This window comes from Suncus etruscus, chromosome 11, assembly GCF_024139225.1.
Source record: "Suncus etruscus isolate mSunEtr1 chromosome 11, mSunEtr1.pri.cur, whole genome shotgun sequence".
Lineage (NCBI taxonomy): Eukaryota > Metazoa > Chordata > Mammalia > Eulipotyphla > Soricidae > Suncus > Suncus etruscus.
Genome location: NC_064858.1, coordinates 98,794,189 through 98,817,235, shown reverse-complemented (window position 1 = coordinate 98,817,235; position 23,047 = coordinate 98,794,189). Strand labels below are relative to the sequence as shown.

Sequence of the window (23,047 nt, the reverse complement as noted above, 5' to 3'; positions counted from 1 at the left end):
TTCTGATTAAGCAACACTAGCATGAATCGAGATGGCATGAATCTAGAGTTCCTTGCACTGCATATAGATAGGACACACCTATACTCTCCCAGTCGTAAAGGAGAATACGAATGATTTTAAACATCATACCCTTCAGAATCTATGGTAACTTGAAAACAAAACTAAGGCTCTCTTGACTCTTATCTGTCTGCTGCACGTGACTGTATCTCCTTATCCTTAGCTCCTGGCTTCACAAATAAACCATGAGCACTATGAATATAAAACAGCAAATAACTGCTCCATCAAATAAGAATCGCCAAAGTAATGCTAGCAGTTTACAACTGAGTGTCTGAGTACATCTATGTAGTAATTGAGTCGCAACACTAGTAAATAAATGCAGGATTTTTTCTAAAATGTTAAAAACCAGAAAACGTTTGACTTCTAACACACTGACTGAATTTTTATGCCTCTGAAATTTCATTTTTACAAATTTGCATACCATTCAGCAGTCACAAGCTAACTAGGTAGAAACAGCTAAAAAGGCAGAATATAGAAATATTTAATATCCAGGTAATCACCTACTCTATTATCAAAATCAAGGGCAAGAGACACTTCATTAGTATGTTTAATTCACTGAACGCAAGATTAGACTGATGCATATTCAAAAAAAAAAAAAAGCATTGCAACGCCTTTCTTTAAAGGACAGTATAAATGTCATGGTAACATTATCTTTAGATATTGCTGAACACAAGACTTTCCCTGAGGTGTAAACATCAAATAACTTGAACAGCTTTACACATCAGCCCCATTAAACAGTTTATTACAACACTACATCTATTGTAATCAAAGTGGTGCTGTTTACAGACATTATCATAGGAACATTTTTAACAAGAACAAACTACTATAAAAACAAGCATTACTCGACATTTTCTCCAACTGCTTGCACATTAGAATGGCCAAAGGTATAGAACCAGTAATAAAGTTGCAAAAGCTATAACTTTTTAAATCACACAGGTTTTCCTCAAATAAAATAGGTAAGCAACATAAAAAATAAAAGTAGAGCTACTGGTTACCAGATATGCAGATTTGCTTTATTCAGATCTATTCCTGTTCATGTTATCCGTGGATCCTTTCAGGTTCAGTTCAAGCGCAAGAAGCAAACTGCTGGACAGGCGTCATTTCTCCCCCATGAAGACGTTTGCCTTGGAAGGTGCTTCCTCTTCCTTCAGCTGTAATGTGTTAAAATTTGTGATGTAGATTTTGCTATTCCCCAGAATACACAGAAAAAAAAAAAACCGCTGGCTTAACTATCCACACACATGTCGTGCATCTACTTCACTGGTACGTGTTCTAACACAAAATAAGACATCAACTGAAACTGTAGCTGCGTTTGTGGAGAAATGCTCCCAATTTTTGTGACAATTAAAGAGACAACGAATTACTCTTAAGATACCACCAACAAATTCGATGATGAAAAAACAAAAATAGAGCAGCTACTGTTTCTATGATGATGGAAACATTTAAATCTTTTCTAAAGTATGCATACTACAAAAGCAAATGGTAAAATGCTTAAATGATTTAAATATTTTTCATCCACCCACACATCAAGTCTACATAACTCATTTACAAATGTGAACTGAAAATGCAGTATAATTTACATTAGTTGCATTTATTTGACAGCATACAGGAACTTCTGCAAATGTTATAAATCAAATGATGTTCCATGTTACAAAATTTAGATAAAATAAAGATATAGCTCAGTATGCACATTCAAATGACATCCACATACAAATCATTAGACGAAATACAAATTAAAAGTCACTTACATTCCTATCGCACCTATATTGAAATATCTCATGTAATATAAAACCAATAAAAACCAAAAATAGCTAAATGTGAAACTACAAATTTCAGATTTAAAAAAAAATTTTTTTTTGGTTTTTGGGTCACACCTGGCAGCATGTTACTCCTGGCTCTGCACTCAGAAATTGCCCCTGCAGGCATGGGGGACTATCTGGGATGCTGGGATTTGAACCACCTTCATCTTTCCTTAATCGGCTGTGTGCAAGGCCAACGCCCTACCGCTGTGCTATCTCTCTGGCCCAGATTTAAAGTAAAATCCATGAACACACAATATGCAAACTTCAGATTATTTGCAAAGACATTAATTCAATTAAATTTGGATGTACGTGATCACTGAGACCATATATTTTAAAAAATTCCAAGAGGAAATTTCAGTCAGATGATATAAAGCGCAAAAAGCCACAGCACTGGTGATATTTTGCCAGAAAAGTAATTTAAAAATATTCTTTTGCCTTACAATTAAAAGTAATATTCTGTCCAACGAAAAATTTATCATTTTCCCTACACAACTAAGTCTGTATTGAGTGACCATATTACATATGTAATATCTAAATTTTGTAAGTGTAAAAGGAAAAAATAAAATCAAATGATTTAAGTTTGTACCTTTTTTATTTGTTTCTATTAGCCCATGTTTTCCAGAGATATTTAGGTCAATTTCAGCATTAGGGTTTTTTTGTTTTTGATTTTGGGGCCACACCTGATGACATTCTGGGTTATTCCTGGCTATGCTCTCAGAAATCACTCCTGGCTCGGGGACCATATGGGACACCAGGAATCGAACCACAGCGATCCTGGGTCAGCCACGTGTAAGGCAAAGGCCCTACCACTGTGCTATAACTCTGGCCCCCAGTATTAGTTATTTACCTTATTTACCTTAAATCATTACAGTTTTTTTTTGTTTGTTTGTTTTTTGGGGCCATACTCATTTGATGCTCAGGGATTACTCCTGGCTATGCACTCAGAAATTGTCCTGGCTTGGGGCACCCATATGAGACACCAGGGGATAGAACCAAGGTCCATCCTAGGCTAACGCTTGCAAGGCGGGCGCCTTCCCTCTAGCGCCACCTCTCCGGCCCCTCATTGCATCTTTTGATAAAATTAGATCACAAAAATATCCTTATAAGGACATTTCTTTTTTTTTTTAATAAAAGGCCTGTAAAGCATTTTTAAAAAGTTGTATTAAAAGAATGGGATATAAGGAATACATCCTTGTTTTAAAATATATATTAAAAAATCAAATTATATTGCTCAAGACTATGTTTTTTTTTTTTTTTGGCTTTATTGTTTTTTTCCTTTTGGGTCATTACCCAGAGGTAGGGTTACTTCCTGGCAGGCTCCACAGGACAATATGGGGTCAAACCTGGGTTGGCCACGTGCAAGGCAAATGCCCTACTGCTGTGCTATTTGCTTTGGTCCCAAGACTAACTGTGTTGGTTAAGGAGAAGTAATGATTTAAGTCCTTAAAAGAAAAAAAACAAGTCACAGTGAAGTGTTCAACACTTCAACATAAGGCACACACTACAACTCTCAGTTATCACTTCAATGGAGTTTCACTGATTTTAAAAGTATAAAATTTTGTTGCTGAAGAGCTGGAAGGATAGATAGTACAAGCAGTAGGGTGCTTCCTTGCATGCAGCCAACCTGGGCTCAAACCAAGGCACCTCATATGGTTCTCTAAGCCCACTAAGAGTAGCCCATAAGCAAAACTTTATTAATAAAAATTACAACACACACCTTTATCCAGGACAAAATGTACTCATCTATTTCTTGATTATACTTGATATATCTATACTAATAAATCTAATTTTTGTCATACAGAAATAAAACTGGATATTCTGACAGTATTTCTACCCCTAAACGCTTTACATTTATCCATTTGGACATACAAATTTTACAATCTCAAAAGAAAATCTGAAGGTAGTACAACCCATTTCAATAATCCAATTCCATACTATAATCTCAGATTTCTAAGTAGACATCTATAGAAACAAAGATATCAAAAAAGATTTTTAAAGTAACAAATACATTCAATGGTAATATTTTCCAAACACCATTTGGTCAAAGCCACACAATTAGTTGCTTTAACTATCAGTAATAAATTTTAAAAAGCTGTTAAAGACAAGTGCAAGCTACAGATTTAAAAACTGAGCACTGAGTAAAATTCCAATACAAAGCACTTGGACTTTACATTAAGTTATGAGTGTTTCCATTAAAACTTAGCTAAGCAAATTTGATAATTATAATATACTCATGATGAATCTGTCAATGTGGTGCTTTGAAGATACCTTTCATATTCATATATGAAATTAAGTGATTCTAATGTAATTTAAAGATGTGTTTTTATTAGCTCAGTGAAATAAAATTCGCCTTTCTCCCGTGAAAATATTTCCTTAATAAGAGAACTGGAGATGCAGGCAAAATTTATAGAAGTCCCTAAATACAAGACAACTTCTAAAAATAAAAAATTCTTTTGTGTTACCAGAATGTATTACATAATATTTTTAATATTTACATAAGATTCCCTTACTACTGTAACATTTTGTATTTTCATTCTTTTACCTATTAAGACAGTACTTACCTCATTTAAACTAATGCATTTATCCTTTATATAAAAAACACACAATCTAGGCAGTTCACCAAATCACAAAAATTAACCACTACAAAGTAAACTCAGCTTTATTCCCAAAATTTCACAAAATGAACATTTTAAAATAAGCTGATTGTATAATTCAAGAGTCACAGTTAAGATTCAAACCATGCTATCACAGAAGGCTGATTATCAGTAAGTATGGATAGCATACATAGTGCCTTTACCCCAAACCCTTTAAAAATCAGGCTACTGTCAATCATACTCACTATTCACCCAAAACATTGTCCAAAACAAATCTAATTTACAAACCAAAACAATGGTAGTAAGTTTCACACTAAGATGAGAGTGAGAGCAAAAAAAATTCCATTTGCACTGAAGTGTTTTCAACAGGGAACATTGATCATTTGTAAACAAAACCATTCTTAAACCACAGTGAGCAAAAACACCATATACCCACATGGTATCATTTCTTACTACCTTGCTACTTAAATTAGGGTAGCAATGTGCAAACAGTACTAAAACCAATGTAATTTTAGAGGAAAAGCAGCAAGAAATAGCATATTCATGTGAAGAACAGTTAGGATACATGGGCAAACACACCACCATTATAATTTATCAAATTACTGGGAAAATTTAATTTTCACATAAGCCACCAACTAAACAAAATTATATTAAAACAATTATAGTATTTCTATTTTTACCAGAATAATGTAAAGCTGTAAAATTATTAAGAATGCAAAGCAAATACATCTTGCACAACCAACAAAGTCTATTATGACACAAATTTTTGGAGAAAAGTGATCATATGGTATAGCTAAACCAAATTCATTCATGTTTAAAATTAATCACAATCTGATAATATGCAGACTGATCTATCAAAGAAAAAACACGAAAAGAGTATCTTAAAAATAATTTGGTTTCATTTTTCTTTAGTACAAAAAGGAAGAAATGTGTACTTTTTAAATTTAAATCTGGCTGTTTCAAACCACTAAAAATAAATATAAAACCAAAAGTTTTTATAGTGTACACAATCTTAGGACACTGAACTATGTTTTGCTCACAGTGGTCTGAGAATAGAGGTAGAAATTACAGAATATGAAGGCACAATGTATTTACATACTGAAATTTACAATAGTAATATTCCCATTAAATCTCTATTTCAACTTAGGTATGGAATACTTTTATAAAAACTTATACATTTTAAAAATGAAAGAATGCAATTAACATCACCAACAGTTCAAACACAAAAAAATTAAGATGGGACAGACAATAACAGCTTGCCAACATAATTAATTTTCCAGTTAAATTAAGAACGTGCTCTTTTAGCAATTCATCATTTTATAATAAAAATTATCCCATTACTGGCTTATTTGTATACACTTATTGCTAAAATTCATTTTAGCTTTCAAACACTCATTCCATTTCATTCATTTATGATACATGAAAGCTCAAAAGGACTCATATTTTAAAACTTCTCAATGGTCAACAGACCTGAGAATGGTAAGGTAATATGCAGATTGTTTTTTGCTTGCTGAAAGAAGTTTTTACTTAAATGATTTCATTCTAGTCCCCATCCAGTAATTCATGCCTATCTCCACAATACTATCTAACTGGTCTAGCAAAAAACATTCCAGGATAACAATTTTTCCTCTGGAAAATGCTTATGTAAAATTTTGCTTCAGCGAAGGCATAATACAGTATTACAAATCAATTCTGATTTATGTACAAACAAAACATGGAAATTTTGGAGTGGTACATCAATGATTCAGTAAAAAAGTCAACAATTGTTTGCAAGTTGGGAATTCATAATTAATGTTTGAATATTAAAACTCGTCATTATATAGTAGGGCATACCCATTACCCACTGTTGAATATAATGTAATTTTTATGAAATCTAGTTGATTGTCTATGCTAGTTTAAGGAAAATCAGTAACATATAAAAATTGGTTAAAAGTCCCCTTTACAGGCACTCTAATACTGAAAATGATAAAAAAAAATCTATGCAAGTTTTATTACTCTGCTTTCTTTGATGACTATAAATTTGTTGATAACTGACAAAGCATAAATAAAAACAACTTAAAGGAGCTGCACCTTATAAAGTGGCTGCTGTAGTTAAACGTTTCAAGTAGAAAGCTGGTCACAATTCACAGTAAGCAACTGATGAATCAGAATTTCCCTGACCATTTGGAGGAAAGAGTTGCAACTTAAAATTTTAGGGTTTAGATTTATAATATAAAGCTTTCTTTTCTTATTCACATTCAAAACTAGGACCAACATAAAATAAGCTTAGTTTTAAAAGTGAAAGATGTTTTGCTCAGATTAAGGAACTATTATGAGATTAATAATATTAGGTTCTATAGTACATGGAAAACATTTGTTTTGACAAATATTCAAGGTGCATATTTAAAATTTCAAGAAAATATTAAAACTGACCTTTCACTTCAAAAAACACTTAGTGTATTTGTGTATGTACCATAATAATACTTGTGTGTATTCTCTAATACTATTATTACAACAACCATATTTGTTAAAATACCTATATAAATTGCTATCCTATGCAGAATCACATATATCTGATAATTTTGTAAACAACAATGTAAGTACTAACAATTTCCAACATGAGGGAAAATCCTTGTGTGAATAGGCTACAAGTCATTTGTTTTAGCCTAATTTAATCTGAATATTCCATCAACACATGAGGAAAAAACTTGCATACAGAATAACCTTTGTTAACATGAACAAGGCTTATAATGCCCACCTCCCCTTTCACATGAATAAATGCTGTTTACAAATATAAAAATAAAATTACACATGAAAATGAAGTATAAACAGACAACCCTCCCACTGCTTTATGAGAATGCACACAAGAAATAGCTTTCAAATACAGAAAAAAAAGACAATGATTATGGTTTATGAATGAAACATCAAAGAAAATCACTTTTAACTTCAGATATACGATTTGGTACATTTTTAAATTAGATACGGAATACCCTGGACCCAGTTTACTAAGCACCTTTTTCATATTTTCTTCGCAAATTAAAGGTTATGTTTTCTTTTAAGATCAAAATTGTTCCTTAAAAAAATGTAAGGAGAAGACGCCTTTCATGGTTGAGAAACCATCCTCCTGTATTGTAAACTTAGTGTATTGTTCTTTAATGTTTTGGCAAATAAATGAAATCATCAGTTCAAGAAAATCTTAGAATGTATTTTAAGTTCAAAGACATTATACATGTGAATGCCCTGCTTTAAACAGTTGAAGCTTCCTGCAAATGTTTGTAATTAAAAGATTCCAATTTTTAAATTTTAGAAGTAGACCATGAGTCCTCTTGATTTATTTTCTTGCTTTCTTAAAACCAACCATTAACAACAATCTGAAACCTAAAAGTAGAATGTAAAACAGTAGGAGGTCAAAATTTTACCTGCCATTACTTACCTGTCATTTGCCTTTCTCTGGAACATTAAATGGTCCAACTTAAATGTATATACTGTATAAACAATAGTGTCCATTGTAATTACTGTTAATAGTAAATGCACTAATACAACAGGAACAAGGGACTACCCACCTTCTAACGATGCCGATACTCCCGCTCTCGGTCACGCTCTCGATCTCGGTCCCTATCTCGATCACGGTGTCTTTCACGTTCTCTGCTTCTCTCCCTATAATAGTCATCATGACGATCTCGACTTCGGGATTTGTGACGCCGACTCTTTTCTCGTGATCTACTATGGTCCCTTTCTCTTGATCGTTCACGTCTTCTAAAAGAAATTACTGGATTAATGCTTAAGGAAACATTAAATTATTTGGCGATTAAAAATACCTGTGAGGGTTGGGGAGGGGAGAAAAATCAATGTCTGTGAAGGCGTGTGGCCAACCAAGTTCAATCCCCTGGCATCCCATAGGGTCCCCTGAGCCTGCTAGGAGTCCTCTGAACTCAGTCAGGGAGCAACCAACGAGTGCCACCTGGTGTGGCTCAAAAACAACAATAAGAAAGCAAGCAGTCCAAAAGTTATCTATGAAGGCAAAAACCTGATTGTAAACCTAGTTTAAACTTTCTATCCTTAGCCCAGAGCAATAGTACATCAGGGAGGGCACTTACCTTGTACATGCTGGCCCAGGTTTAATCCCCAATCCCCCATAAGTTCCTCTAAGTTCTGAGCACCACTCGATGTGGTCCCCAAACAAAATACTTTATAGAGCCAAAGTGATAGCACGGTGGGTAGAGTGCTTTGCCTTGTGCGCAGTCAACCTGGATTTGATCCCTGGCATCCATATGATGGCATCCCATCTCCCAAATCTGCCAGGAATAATCCGAGTGCAGGGCGTGGTCCAAAAACCAAGTAAATAAGCTTTCTAACCTGAATTGATCATGATATACCAATGTAACTCAGAATGAACTATAAATTCCCTTAAAAAATTTATCCTCCAAAAAAAAAAAAAAAAAAAAAATTTATCCTCCAATTGTGAACCAGACACAAAAAGGATACACCTTATCTATTAAGACAATGTAACCTAAGGCAGAGATTGTTAGTTAACTGAATGAAAACTAGAAACCTAAAGGAGAGGAAATTACAAAGAACATATATTTGATAGCTAAGATTCACAAAACTACTCAATATACGATGAGACCAAAATGAGTCCCTAGAACTAAAGACATGTCAATTTTACATTTATAACAAAATATTCTCTACTAAGAAACTCTAGTGGAAGCTGACAATAGATAGCGAAGTAAAAACCTGGTAATTATGAAAATAAGAAAAGACTGGGTTACTATTTTCACTGTAAATAGAAAAATATCCTATGAACTGTCTAATTTTAAAGTGGGTATAACCAAAGTATAATCCAAAACACTTTATAACTCCTGAAATGCACAGAAATAATTTCATATCAGCTTAAAATAGGTTTGTACTTTTATGTACCAGGCAGTTAAGATTTAAGCATATTAAGTACAGAGCTCCTTGATCAGATAAATCTTTGGGAAAATTATAAAACTTCAAGACTACCTAAAAGTATTGCAGGAGAAAAACCCAAAGGCAAGAAGCCGAAGTTCCTAAAAAAAAATTTTTTAAGAGGGGCAGAGAGATAGCATGGAGGTAAGGTGTTTGCCTTGCATGCAGGACAGTGGTTCAAATCCCGGCATCCCATATGGTCTCCGAGCCTGCCAGGAGCGATTTCTGAGCACAGGGCCAGGAGTAACCCCTGAGCGCTGTTGGGTGTGACCCAAAATCAAACAAACAAAAAAAAAAATTGAGAAAGTAGCTAGGATTATAGCTCAGGAATACTACCTTTCATGTGTGGGACCCTGGGTTCAATCCCTAGTACCACCAGAATAAAAATTTACAATTCCTATCCCTCTCTGAGAAATATAGTATTAACTTTCTTATTCAAAATAGTGAATGAGCATCCTTCTGCAACAAATAGTTTATGTGACATTGTCAGGAAAAGGTTCCCTGAAGGAGGAATTATCAAGTACAAAAGCAGTGAAATAGTTAATAGTCCGTGTATCCAAAAAAAAAAAAAAAAAAAAAAAAAAAAAAGGCGGGAGACCAATGAGTTTGACAAAGAGCAAGGGCTTGAAGAAAAGCGGTACTTGGGGCTGAAAGAGGAACTATACACCATGTTAATAAATTCTGAGAATAATTAGAAGTCTTTTTAAGCATTGATTTAAATTTTAAAGTTTAAAAAATGATTCATTATAGCTACTGAGTAAAAAGAAATGTCACATACAATTTTCAAGTATTAAGGCACAATCTATTTCTTGTTTGTAAGTTAACTCTTTTAAGGAAACATGAAAACTGGAAAGTTTTACCTTGATCCAGAACCATATGATTTGGATTCAATTCCATGAAGGCAATCTTGCAAAGAGCTAATAAGAACTTTGCAACGGTCATCAGCAGATACTTTGGATTGTTTAATTAAAGAAATTGCAGTTACCAATGTCTCAATAGCACTCCCATAATCACCTGTGGGGGAAAAATTGAAGTAAAATAAATTTTATTTTCAAATTATAACAAAAACACTTACTTAGAATCGAGTTATTGTAAGTACTTTACAAAAGTAATGCACTTTAGGGCCGGGCGGTGGCACTAGAAGTAAGGTGCTTGCCTTGCCTGCGCTAGCCTAGGACGGACCGCGGTTCGATCCCCCGGCGTCCCATATGGTCCCCCAAGCCAGGAGCGACTTCTGAGTGCATAGCCAGGAGTAACCCCTGAGTGTCACCAGGTGTGGCCCAAAAACCAAAAAAAAAAAAAAAAAAAAACCAAAAAGTAATGCACTTTGGTTTTTTGTTTGTTTGTTTGTTTTATTTGGGGGCCACACCCAGCAGTATTACTCAGGGGGTTACTCATGGCTCTACACTCAGAAACTACTATTGGCAGGCTTTGGGGCCAAATGGGATACTGGGAATCAAACTTGAGTCAGCCCCATGCAAGGTAAATGTCCTAACACCCTCTGTGCTATCACTCTAGCCCCAAAGGTAATGCACTTTAAAATGACTACATGCAGCATTAGCACTATTGTTACAACTTAAAATACAGTAACACATACAACTAAGACAGAAGACATTTTAATTTTTGTTCCACCATTTGGAAAAGGCAAACAAGTTGTTTGTTGTCTATCTCTGTAAAATATCATTTCTCACTATAAAAACAAATGATCTGCACTCACTTAAGACCCTTCTCCTGCAAAGGGAGGGCCTGCAAATGCACTAGCTCTACTCACTCCAGCTTCTATTCTGTTTGAAGCTCTGTAAGGAAACTGAATCTGGTTTGCTTCCTGGCATGATGCCGGCCTAAGAAACACACATACCCTCCACCCTCCCACCACCTACCTGGAACGAGACAGTAATATTACTCCCTAGTGTCTGCTGAGCCATGTAGAGTGCTAGTTCAGAACACAGACTAAATTTTGTCCCAGGTAGGGAGAACAGAAGACAAAAACCTCTCACTCCCTGGGATTCTTCTGGGGAGCTCATAGCCTCCCAATCTAAAACACCTCCTATAGCTTATAGCGTGATAGTATGATTATTGCCTGGCCCCACTGCTATAAGCAAAGTTCATCTTTTTTCCCCCTTTCATTTTTTGGGTCACACCTGGCTGTGGCTCAGGGGTCACTCCTGGCTGGGTTTGGTGAATGAACCAAGTGGAATGCCAGTGATCAAACCCAGGTTAGCTGCATACAAGGCAACTCAACACACTCATTTCCTCTGGCCCTGGGTGTTTTTGCTCAGATGGCAACAGAAGCTGAGATTACATGTGGAGCACACACACACAAACAGGTATGCTTTTCCCAAACACAGGGAAATGTGAGATGGATAGCCATTAGATGTTAGGGCTAAGATAAAAAAAATAATGTAAAACCTGGAGCCAGAGCAGTGGCGCAAGTAGTAAGGCATCTGCCTTGTGTGCGCTAGCCTAGGACAGACGACAGTTCAATCCCCCTGGCGTCCGATATGGTCCCCCAAGCCAGAAATGATTTGAGCGCATAGCCAGGAGTAACCACTGAGCATCACCGGGTGTGGCCCAAAACAAACAAAAAAAGGTGTAAAACTTTCAAATTGGGCTTCTTCCTACTATTATACTATGCTATTCAGTTTCCTTGATTGCAACGTGTAAATAACTAATAAAAATAAGATACCAATACAGAAAGAAATACACAAACCAGCACTAGCATCCGACACGGCTCTTGAAATAGCACTGCTTGAGATTGCTCTATTTCGATTCATGATTTCTTCAAACTCAGCTTCACTCAGTGGCGTTCTTGCAGTATCCATTTCCCTTAAAACATAATTTAAAGCATTAGTTCATACAACAGTATTTCTGAAGTTATTCAGAGCAGTGTAAGGTAATTCACATTGAAGGTGATTTTACAAATGCTTTAAAAGCTAGTAACTATCATGCCAATTTACAGTGTTCTTATTTAAACATAGAAACAGAGAGATAGCATGGAGGTAAGGCATTTTGCCTTGCGTGCAGAAGGACATGGTTCAAATCCCAGCATCCCATATGGTCCCCCGAGCCTGCCAAGAGCGATGTCTGAGTGTACAGCCAGGAGTAACCCCTGAGCACTGCCTGGTGTAACCCATAAGTCAAAATAAATTAATAAATAAATAAATAAAAATAAAAAAAAAAATAGGGCCCGGAGAGATAGCACAGAGGCGTTTGCCTTGCAAGCAGGCAATCCAGGACCAAAGGTGGTTGGTTCGAATCCCGGTGTCCCATATGGTCCCCTGTGCCTGCCAGGAGCTATTTCTGAGCAGACAGCCAGGAGTAACCCCTGAGCACCGCCGGGTGTGGCCCAAAAACCAAAAATAAATAAATAAATAAATAAATAAAATGAAAAAATAAACGTAGAAAACAAATACAAATCAGATTTTCTTATATGGCCATCTCTATGAGTTGAAAGTAGCAAACTAAAACAAACTACTCCATCTTTCTGGCTGCCAGATACAAATTTGCTTATCTACAGTATTTCATTTTTCAGCCACAGAAAACATAAATATTGATGAATTCCACCCCCCTTCTCTCACACACACAAAATAAACACAGCTGGGGCTGGAGTGATAGCACAGTGAAAGGGCATTTGACTTGCACATGGCCAACCCGGGATAGACCCAGATTCAATTCCGGCCTCCCATATGGACCCATAAGCCTGCCAGGAGTGATTTCTGAGCAGAGCCAGAAGGAACTCCTGAGCACCACAGGGTGTGGCCCAAAACTAAAACAAATAAAGAAGCTAGTAAAATCAAGGGCAGACATTTGACAACACTTAAACTTAGATTTATAACACTTTGTACTTATACAATATTCCCAAATCTATCCTGACTGAATTCCAAATTGCTTAAAATAGACATGCTTTTAATTAAATGTTCTGGGCTAGAGATAACACAAGTGGTAGACCCTGAACCCTATTGAGTATGGTCCAAAAACTCAAAAAAAAAAAAAAAAAGGGGGGGGGGAGGGCGAAGCAATAGCATATCGTTAGATCATTTGCCTTGCACATGGCTGACCCAGGACGGAGCTGTGTTCGATCGCCAGCGTCCCATATGGTCACCCAAGTCAGGAGCGATTTCTGAGCACATAGCCAGGAATAACCCCTGAGCGTCATGGTATGGCCCCAAAACCAATAATAATAAAGTAGAAATCCTAGAGAAAGAGAGCTCAAAAAATAGGAGTGAGGGGCCGGCGAGGTGGCGCTAGAGGTAAGGTGTCTGCCTTGCAAGCGCTAGCCAAGGAAAGAAGCAGTTCGATCCCCTGGCATCCCATATGGTCCCCCCAAGCCAGGGGCAATTTCTGAGCGCTTAGCCCTGAGCATCAAACGGGTGTGGCCAAAAAAATAAAAAAACAAAAACAAAAAAACAAACAAAAAAAAGGAGTGCATGCCCAAACAGGAGGCCTAAGTTTGATTTCCTGAACTGTGTACTACTCTGAGCACTCACCAGGAGCAACCCCTGAAATAGAACTGGAAATAGACCCCGAGGTGTGGCCAAATTAAAAAAAAGCAGAAATATTAGAAATTTGGTCACATTAAAAAAAAATTCTGTCACATTACAGGCCAAAATGACAGTAGACAGTGGGCAGGGCACCTTCCTTCCATGGCAACCCATATGGTCCCCTAAGGATTGCCAGGAGTAATTCCTGAGTGCAGAGCCAGGAGAAATCTCTGAACATCACTAGGTGTGGTCCAAAAAGCAAAAACAATCTGTCATGATGTGAGATGTACGGCAGCAATTTTTAAACTGCCAGACCTACTCATCTAACTCACTGTTTTACTCTAAGAATTAACAGCTGATGTGTAGTTGTGCCAGTGAAACAAATACTACACCACTTTAGCAGTTAGTTATGATCTTTCCATAAGGAAATATTTTGGTCATGATAAAAATGCCACTTTAGACAAAGGTCAATAAACTGTTCATATCAAATTTACTGCTGTGGACCTTAGGACTGAAATTAGGCAAATGCTCAAATTCATTCCTGCAAGGCATTATCAGATAAAATGTTAAGTAGCTCAATGGAGATAATAGATTCAAAATCAAATGAATGAAAAGGAAACAAAGATAGCATTAACTACATCTTCAATATTCTAAGTATAATTCCTTAATTTATGGTTTGAATATAGGTGGTTTTAAATAGATTTTAGAAATGGCGTAGAGAGGGAACCAGAGAGATAGCATGGAGGTAAAGCGTTTGCCTTGTAGGCAGAAGGTCAGTAGTTCGAACCCGGCATCCCATATAGTATCCTGACCCTGCCAGGAACCCCTGAGCGATGCTGGGTGTGACCCAAAAACCAAACAAACAAGCAAAAACAAACAAACAAACAAACGAAATGGCTTAGAGACGAACAATGGTTTTCATTTTTTCTTCAACTATTACTATCAATTATTTTATTTTCCAGTAAGCCTTAAGCTAATAGTAATTCCTAATCAACAAGGTACTAAAATGGGACCTAATTCCTAAAATAATATAAGAACTCCTCCTGTTCGTGGAACATCAATTTATATGAGACTCAGATTTTTAACAGCTCAAATGTAACATGAAAGTCAATTTTTTTCAGAGTCAGAGTAGTGGTGCAAGCAATAAGGTGTCTGTCTGCCTTGCGCACGCTAGCCTAGGATGGACCACAGTTCGATCCCATGGCGTCCCATCTAGTCCCCCAAGCAGGAGTAACCCCTAAGCATCACCAGGTGTGGCCCCCCCCCAAAAAAACAACAAAAACAAAAGTCAATTCCCCCCCTAAATTATATCATCCTTTCCTTGAAAAATACAAATATGGGATCAGAGCGACATTAAGTATAGCAGTTAAAGACTTGTCTTAACCCAAACATTGCCTGCCCTCATATAGAGCCAAAAGTATGACCCAAAAATACTTAAAAAAAAAAAAAATGAAGACTCCTTAGTATTTAGTAATTTAATTTGTTCCATCCAAATATATTATGTAAATTGCAATACTGAATTTATTCTTAACTATACAACAGCCTACTCTCTTCTAATAGAATACAATGAATTCAAAATCAAGGGGGAAATACAATTAAGAAAAATGGAAAAAACTCAGTAAAAGAAAAAAAAATGAAGAAAAAAAGAAAAACTCAGTGATGGTGCTTAAAGTACTATTTATCAAAGACACCACATCTATTTCCACAGATAAATATTAACTTACCTTCCAGGAGGCCCGTAGTCACCCCTATCATATGGTGGAGGCCGACCATACGGATCAGTAGGTGGTGGTCCCCGGCTATCTGATGTAGGCATGCCGCTGTTAGTTGGTGGAGGAAAGAAAGCCGGGTTCACATGTGGAGCTGGTGGTGGAGCACCTGGAGGTGGTCCAGGAAGATGCGGAGGAGGAGCAAGTGTAAGGGGGGGCCCAAGAGGCCCAGGTGGGCGAGGTGGAAAGGGGCCTGGCGGTGGAGGTGGTCCCTGTTGTGGAGGCGGTGGACCAGGAGGGGGTCCGTAGCCCGGAACTGGAGGTGGAGGACCAGGAGGAAGCGGACCCAATGGTGGCTGCCCAAAAGGTTGTCCCGGAAAAAGAACTGGTGGTGGAGGGCGATCTCCTCGATTAGGAGGCCCAGCTAATGGAGGCGGCAGAACCTGGCCAGGAGGCGGAGGGCCAGGTGGACCTGGGGGGCCTGGAGGACCCAACGGTGGACGTGGTGGGGTCTGTCCGGCTACGGAATGAACAAGAGAGGAAAAGAAGATTTCAACAAAACAGCTTAACCTCCATACCAAGACTATACTTTCAAGGCATAACTCCGTCAAAGAGTCTTTCTTTAAATGAGACCCACATAATGCTACACTGACAACTGCAAAGGTCAAAGTACATCCTTAAGAATTTAACTAGTTCCGCTCACGCTTAAGAAAAACTACTTAAACAAAACTTTAAAGATTACAACACTTAAGAGATCATTTCCATCTTTCAGCGTATACAACACTTCTTACAGTGAAATCACCCACCTTATATTCTACTCTGATGCCACGCTAGAAAGTGAAACAAGGAAAAATGGTCTTGAAAGGATTTTTAAGAGGTAAGAAAATAAGACGGATGTAAATATTCTATATATAAGTCAAGCAAGTTTGGAGTAAAATAAAGACCTTTTAGGCCAAAAATGGGTATTTCCTCTATGCTGTGCCCCATATGCCATGGAATCCTAGTTTCCAGGAACAAAGGCCGAGTTCCTTTAACAAGATGCTTGATCAAATTTCCTGGATTCCAAAAATAGCATAACAAGGAGAATAAGTCACATTAATAATGCATTACTTGAAAAGAGAGAAAAGGAAAAGAGGTATTAGATAGGCACATTTTACACATGATAATTTAAGGAAAATTTTACCTGGAAAAGGTGGGGGTGGCCCTCCTGGTCCTGCTGGCCCAGGAAATCTGTCCCCACCGGGAACAGCCCCTGGAAAACGGCCCCGTCCTCTACCACCTTGTGGAAATGCTGCACGTGAACTGCCTCCTGGAGGACCAGCTTTACCTTCCCCAGACATTTGTCCTGATTGTGTAGCTGCAAATATCCAAATACTCATAAATAGCATTTATTAAAATAGTTCTCTGAAACGTAACCCCTGTTAATAGCAACAACTCTATTTCAGAGTTCATTCATACTTTATATTAACTTGTTTTAAGTGTCCATACTATATACAAGTATTGAGTAGGAAATACACATCTATTGAGATCTTAAAATATTCACTGTTAAACCTGTTTCAAATGAGTGAATATAAGCTCTTTCTAAAATGTAAACACTCTGTAGCAGCCAAGATCAAATTTCTTCAATATACATCTGCTTTTTGGGATGCACAATCACTGAAATATTAACAATCTTAAGATTATATAACAGTAAAAGATAAACCACTTGAATTTCTATCACACTATCACCATTTTTTCAGACCAACAATATTCTTAAGTCTGCAATGGCAAGTCTTCTATATTTACTTTACCAAGTTGTAAAAAGTCTTGGTGCCAAGCAGAAAGTCAATTATTATTTTCTGGTTACCACTGGTTTCTCCTTCACTAAATAACACAGCCACAAAACTTTCAATCTAACGATTAGAATTTGTTTCTTCCTTTCCTAGGATGGGAATGACAGAAAAAGGAAAAACTAGAGAACTCACATATTACTATAAATTATTGGGTCTAAGAAAATTAGAAAAACCTAGTAATAGGATTCCAATATATGAAATCAAAGTATTAACCAGGAATCAAATCAACTGCAGAGCAAGAACCCTCTAAAATCAATTGTCAAAAGAATCAATGTTAGGATAACTTCTCTTTATGAGTACCCAACAAATGCTTGCTACCATTATCTTTAATAAGAGCCTCTGAGGGATTGCTTACTTTTCCTGGACTGCATTTCAAATTGACTCAGGAATTGTTTATTGCATGGCGTTACAACAGGATTCTGACCATGTAGTTCTCTTTTAGGCAACAGATCCATTAACTTTTTTGAGGATGCTTCAGATCCAACACCAACAAGGGCAAACCTAAAAGATGTTTAAAGGAATAAGGGTAAAAGTGATAAAGATGAACAACATTTCTGCTTTTAAAGAGGAAATGGCCAAAATGCACAAAATATTTAAGTTGACACAAACAGGTCACACTTGCACCTTAACTTTAAAAAAGTAACATAACAAACAACTCATGTATACAGTTAAATGTTTTTTAGTAGATTCAGAGCTTTAAACCATTTTCATGAGTCTTATCTTCTCCCACCCAAATATATCCCCATCTGCCATAACACTGCTCATCTCCCAACCTCAAGGAATCTTCTATTTTGTCTCTATGAATGTCTATTCTAACTCTTCTGTATAAATGGAACCATAAATTATAATGTTATTTGCAATTTTTTCAGCACTGATAATATATAATGTACTTCTTTTCAAAACGAATACTCCATTATAGAAACAAAGCACATTTAAAAAAAGGGGGGGGGGTCCTACTCATCAGGATCCTGAATGGTATATAGCAGTGATGGTGAAACTGTGGCATGCAAAGGCCTTGCAGTTGGCAAGCGGGAAGGTCCGCAATTAATAAATCTATAAAATTTATAATTTATAAAGAGTTTTTAGATACTAAAATATTGTTGTTAAGGTTTAATTGACATGCTTGGCACTTTGAGAAAATTCTTTGGAGTTATGCGGCAGTTTGGGCACTCGGGCTCAAAAAAGTTAGCCATCAATACTATATAGCATAGCATGCAATGTGCTTGCGTTACATGTGGTAGAACCTGTTTGGTCCTTGGCAGCCCATGTGGTCCCCTTAGTACCACCAAAAGTTATCACTGTGCCCAAATCAGGAGTAAATCCTAAACACTACAAGGTGTGGTCGCTCCAAAAACAACAACCAAAGAACCGTCACTCATTAGTTGATAGTCACTTGAGCTGCTGCTTCCACTTTATTATGAATAATACCTTTATGACAAGAAAGTCTATATCATTAACCTGCAGGCTATTATATACCAAAATCATACTATTTCATGCCCATTAACATGGCAATAATCAAAAGGTAACAAGTGTGGCTGAGGATGTAAAGAATTGTAACTTGCAGAGGCAGACTGTGGGTGGAAGGCAAAAGACTAGGAGCAAACTGGTGGAGGAAGTGACTTGGTGCTAAAACACTGTGACCTGAAACCCAATCATGAATACCTTTATAATCTAACAGTGGCTAAGTTTTTTTTTAAAGTCGTTTTTAATTAAAGGAATTAAACTATTACACTGCTGATGAATGTGAAGGTAGAACACTAAAGTCATTGACAAATCTGGCAATTTTTCAAAAGGTTAAACCTACTTACTATATACGTAAGCCGTTAATTCTACTCCCGGGTATGTAACGGTTTTTCCTTACCACACAATGGGATTATATCCCAATAAACTTAAGTGTTAAATCTAATAAAAGTTAACAGCCTGGGGCTGAAGCAACACTGCCATGGTAGGGCATTTGGTGAAATCAATCCCTGAGCACAGAACTAGGAGCAAGCCTTGCCCCTCATTCTCTGAAAAGCACAGCTTAGCCTCCAGGACACTAGAGTAGAGTATGACAGCATAAAATCTATTTAATATGAAGTATTGAATATTTCATGGAATATGCCAACAGTGCTGAAAATGAAAATCAGAATGCCTTAACTCGAGTTGTTGTATGTGTTATTGCCTCAAACCATCAAATTAAAGTTTTTAGCTGAACCATATTAAGAATTGAACAGAAAACAGATGTTCATCAAAAACCAGTGTATAAATATTCACAGGATTTCTAATCATGGAATCAACTCAAAAACTTATCAAATGATTCATATGAATTTTAATAGTGGTGCATTTATAAAATGGGGTATTTAATCATAAATTAAGTTCTATGTCCAAAAAGACAGCATAACAGACTAAGTGTACACTTTGCAAGGAGGCTCAGGTCTCATTCCTGGAACTGGCGGGTTCCCAAGCATGAAATATGGCCCTAAAACCCCTAACACTGCTAAGGCATTTTAACAGAATGGACAAACCTTGAGAAGATTAAGCTAAATGAAAAAAAGGAAATGTAGGGGCTGAAGTGGTGGCACAAGTGGTAGGGCATCTTCCTTGCATGCTCTAACCTAGGACAAACTATGGTTCAATCCCCCAGCATCCCATATGGTCCCCCAACTAGGGGGGATTTCTGAGCGCTAGCCAAGAGTAAACCCTGAGTGTCACCAGGTGTGGGCCCCCCAAAAAGAAAAAGGCCAATGTAATCATTTATATAAAATACACAACTATGTTATAAGAAATTTATTTGGGGTCTAATAACAAAAGTCCCGAATTAGGAGCCAGAGAGAGCACAGCAGTAAGGCGTGTAATAATGTAATGTAAAATAATTATACATTAAAGATTAAGTATCAGATACATTAATTGTAAACCTGTTATTTTTTTTGGGTGGTTTTTGGGTCACACCCCGCAGCTCTCAGGGGTTATTCCTGGCTCCAGGCTCAGAAATTGCTCCTGGCAGGCACCGGGGACCATATGGGACGCCGGGATTCGAACCATGACCTCCTGCATGAAAGGAAACGCCTTACCTCCATGCTATCTCTCCGGCCATAAACCTGTTATTTTTTAAGTGAAAATATAAGCTAAAAGAAACATAAAAGCTTAGGGTAGGGGCCTGAGCGGTCGCGCAAGTTATAGGGTGTTTGCCTTGCTTGCGGCTGCCCAAGTTCGATCCCCTGGCGTCCCATATGATCCCCCAAAGCCAGAAGAGATTTCTGAGCGCATAGCCAGGAGTAACCCCCTGAGCATCACAAAAACCAAAAAAAGAAAATAAAAAAAGCAAAAGCTTGGCGGGTCTAATAACAAAAGTCCTGAATTAGGAGCCAGAGAGATAGCACAGCGGTAGGGCATGTGTCTTGCACACAGTAAGACGGTGGTTCAAATCCTGGCATCCCATATGGTTCTCCCCACCCCCCCATGCTTGCCCAGGAGTGGTTTCTGAGCACAGAGTCAGGAGTAACCTCTGAGCGCTGCCGGGTGTGCCCCCCCCCCAAAAAAAACACCAAAAGCTTAGTGTAGCCAAGGCCATTCAGAACAATAATACAGCCGGTACCGTGTTTGCTTTACTTGCAGCCAACTCAATTTGATCCCCGGCATCCCAACTGATCTCCTGAGCCTGCTAGGAGTGATTCCTGAGTGCAGAGCCAGGAGTAACCCCTGAATACAGCTAGCTGGGTGTGGCATAAAAACCCAATCCTCGGGCCCGGAGAGATAGCACAGCGGCGTTTGCCTTGCAAGCAGCCGATCCAAGACCTAAGGTGGCTGGTTCAAATCCCGGTGTCCCATATGGTCCCCCGTGCCTGCCAGGAGCTATTTCTGAGCAGACAGCCAGGAGTAACCCCTGAGCGCTGCCAGGTGTGACCCAAAACCCAAAACACACACACACACACACACACACACACAAAACCCCAATCCTTGGGACCGGTGAGGTGGCACTAGAGGTAAGGTGTCTGCCTTGCAAGCTCTAGCCAAGGAAGGACTGCGGTTCCATCCCCCCGCATCCCATATGGTCCCCCCAAGCCAGGGGCAATTTCTGAGCGCTTAGCCAGGAGTAACGCCTGAGCATCAAACAGGTGTGGCCCAAAAAACCAAAAAAAAAAACAAAAACAAAAACCAACAAAAACAAAACAAAAACCCAATCCTCCCAATAAGATTTAGCCAGAAAAATATTAATAGTAATTATCCATTAATGATGAGATTGTGGCTTTATATATTATTTTACTTTAGGAAGCTTTATAATGCTCTTACAATGACTGTATTTCCCTATGTGTACTGTTTAAAGAATAAAAGCAGATAGATGCGTTGGTAGCTGGAATACATGCTTTGCATGCAAGAGATAACTGATCTAACTGAATCCTCAGCACCACAAATGTGATCCAAAACCCAAAAAGTAAATCTATATATCCCAACTGTTTATTTTCCACGTGCCCACCTTCCCATGTTTTAACTATACATATAGCAACACTTGGGACTGTCAGTTCAGTAATCAGTGCTCTTATCAGATGTTTCGAAGAAACTCAGGCATGTATAGACCTCACAAAAGTAAAGAAATTCTTACCCCTTTGATTGGCCATTTGCACGATTTTCAAAAAATTTTATCTCCAAAATATCATTTACTCCCAAAGAATGAACAGCTTCAGTTAAGTCTTCATCTGTTGTCCACTGAAATACATTCACCCCAATCATTAATCATCATGTGACAAGACTTTTACTATTTCAATATTTTTTTTTTGGTTTGGGGGCTGGCCACACCTGGTGGTTGCCTACCCAATTCAGCAGAGATCAATCCTGTGGTGTCTGAAGAACCAAATAGGTGCTGGGAGTTGAACCCAGATAGGAAGGGTGCCTTTGCATCCAGTTGATGTGGGATTCAGTCCCTGGCAACTAGGATCTGAGCAGCCCCACATCTCAGCACTTGGGTTACAAGACTGAGCATTATAGGGAGTTCCCCTGGGGTACCCTGAGAACTGCTTGGGAAGAACCCCTCCCACCAAGAACCAAAATTAAAATAAAGAAAAAAAATAAAGGATGTTAAGTTTTAATTTTTAAGACTTTCTAAACTTCCAAATGTGTTTATGTATATATTTCTGTAAGATTATAAAAGCAAGTATTTAAGATTTAATTATGCTAGCTAGATATACCAAGTACCAGTTAATAAAACTAGCAATCTCTAAGTACAAATCAAAACAAGACATCTTAAGTATGTGATTCCACATATCACACTTCAAAATCAAGAACAGAAATGAAACAAGTCTTATGTACAGTAAGGTAAAAAAAGAAAAAGGATAATTGACTTAATGACAAGATTACTTTAACTAGCACTCAAAATTAGACTGATAACTTGTGATACTTTAAAGGTACTTAATTTCCTCCCTCAGAGATAACATAAATAAGCATGTTTTACTGTATCTAGTAACTTCAAATCTAGTAACTCCAACTCTAACGGGCGGTGGCGCTAAAGGTAAGGTGCGCCTGCCTTGCCTGCAGTAGCCTTGGACGGACCGCGGTTCGATCCCCCAGTGTCCCATATGGTCCCCCCAAGCCAGGAGCAACTTCTGAGCGCATAGCCAGGAGTAACCCCTGAGCGTTACCGGGTGTGGCCCAAAAACCAAAAACCAAAAA

The 23,047-nt window shown here is 37.7% G+C and overlaps 1 protein-coding gene across 3 annotated transcripts in view; it reads right to left on the bottom strand.

The window, feature by feature from the left end:
* Nucleotides 1-587: 587 nt before the first annotated feature.
* The window catches only part of CPSF6 (cleavage and polyadenylation specific factor 6), a 32,658-nt gene continuing 10,198 nt past the window's right edge, over nucleotides 588-23,047 (bottom strand). The window contains exons 3-11 of one of the 3 annotated variants that reach the window (XM_049782752.1): nucleotides 21,984-22,087; nucleotides 17,757-17,902; nucleotides 16,753-16,926; nucleotides 16,514-16,624; nucleotides 15,585-16,089; nucleotides 12,090-12,205; nucleotides 10,240-10,393; nucleotides 7,996-8,185; nucleotides 588-1,208 (exon numbers count right to left, since the gene is read on the bottom strand). In XM_049782752.1, the coding sequence (XP_049638709.1) occupies nucleotides 7,999-8,185; nucleotides 10,240-10,393; nucleotides 12,090-12,205; nucleotides 15,585-16,089; nucleotides 16,514-16,624; nucleotides 16,753-16,926; nucleotides 17,757-17,902; nucleotides 21,984-22,087 (1,497 nt within the window). In that variant the 3' untranslated portion in view covers nucleotides 588-1,208; nucleotides 7,996-7,998. Of the gene's footprint in view, nucleotides 1,209-7,995; nucleotides 8,189-10,239; nucleotides 10,394-12,089; nucleotides 12,206-15,584; nucleotides 16,090-16,513; nucleotides 16,625-16,752; nucleotides 16,927-17,756; nucleotides 17,903-21,983; nucleotides 22,088-23,047 lie in introns of all 3 variants that reach the window. The other 2 variants (XM_049782749.1, XM_049782750.1) reach the window with 2 other exon arrangements.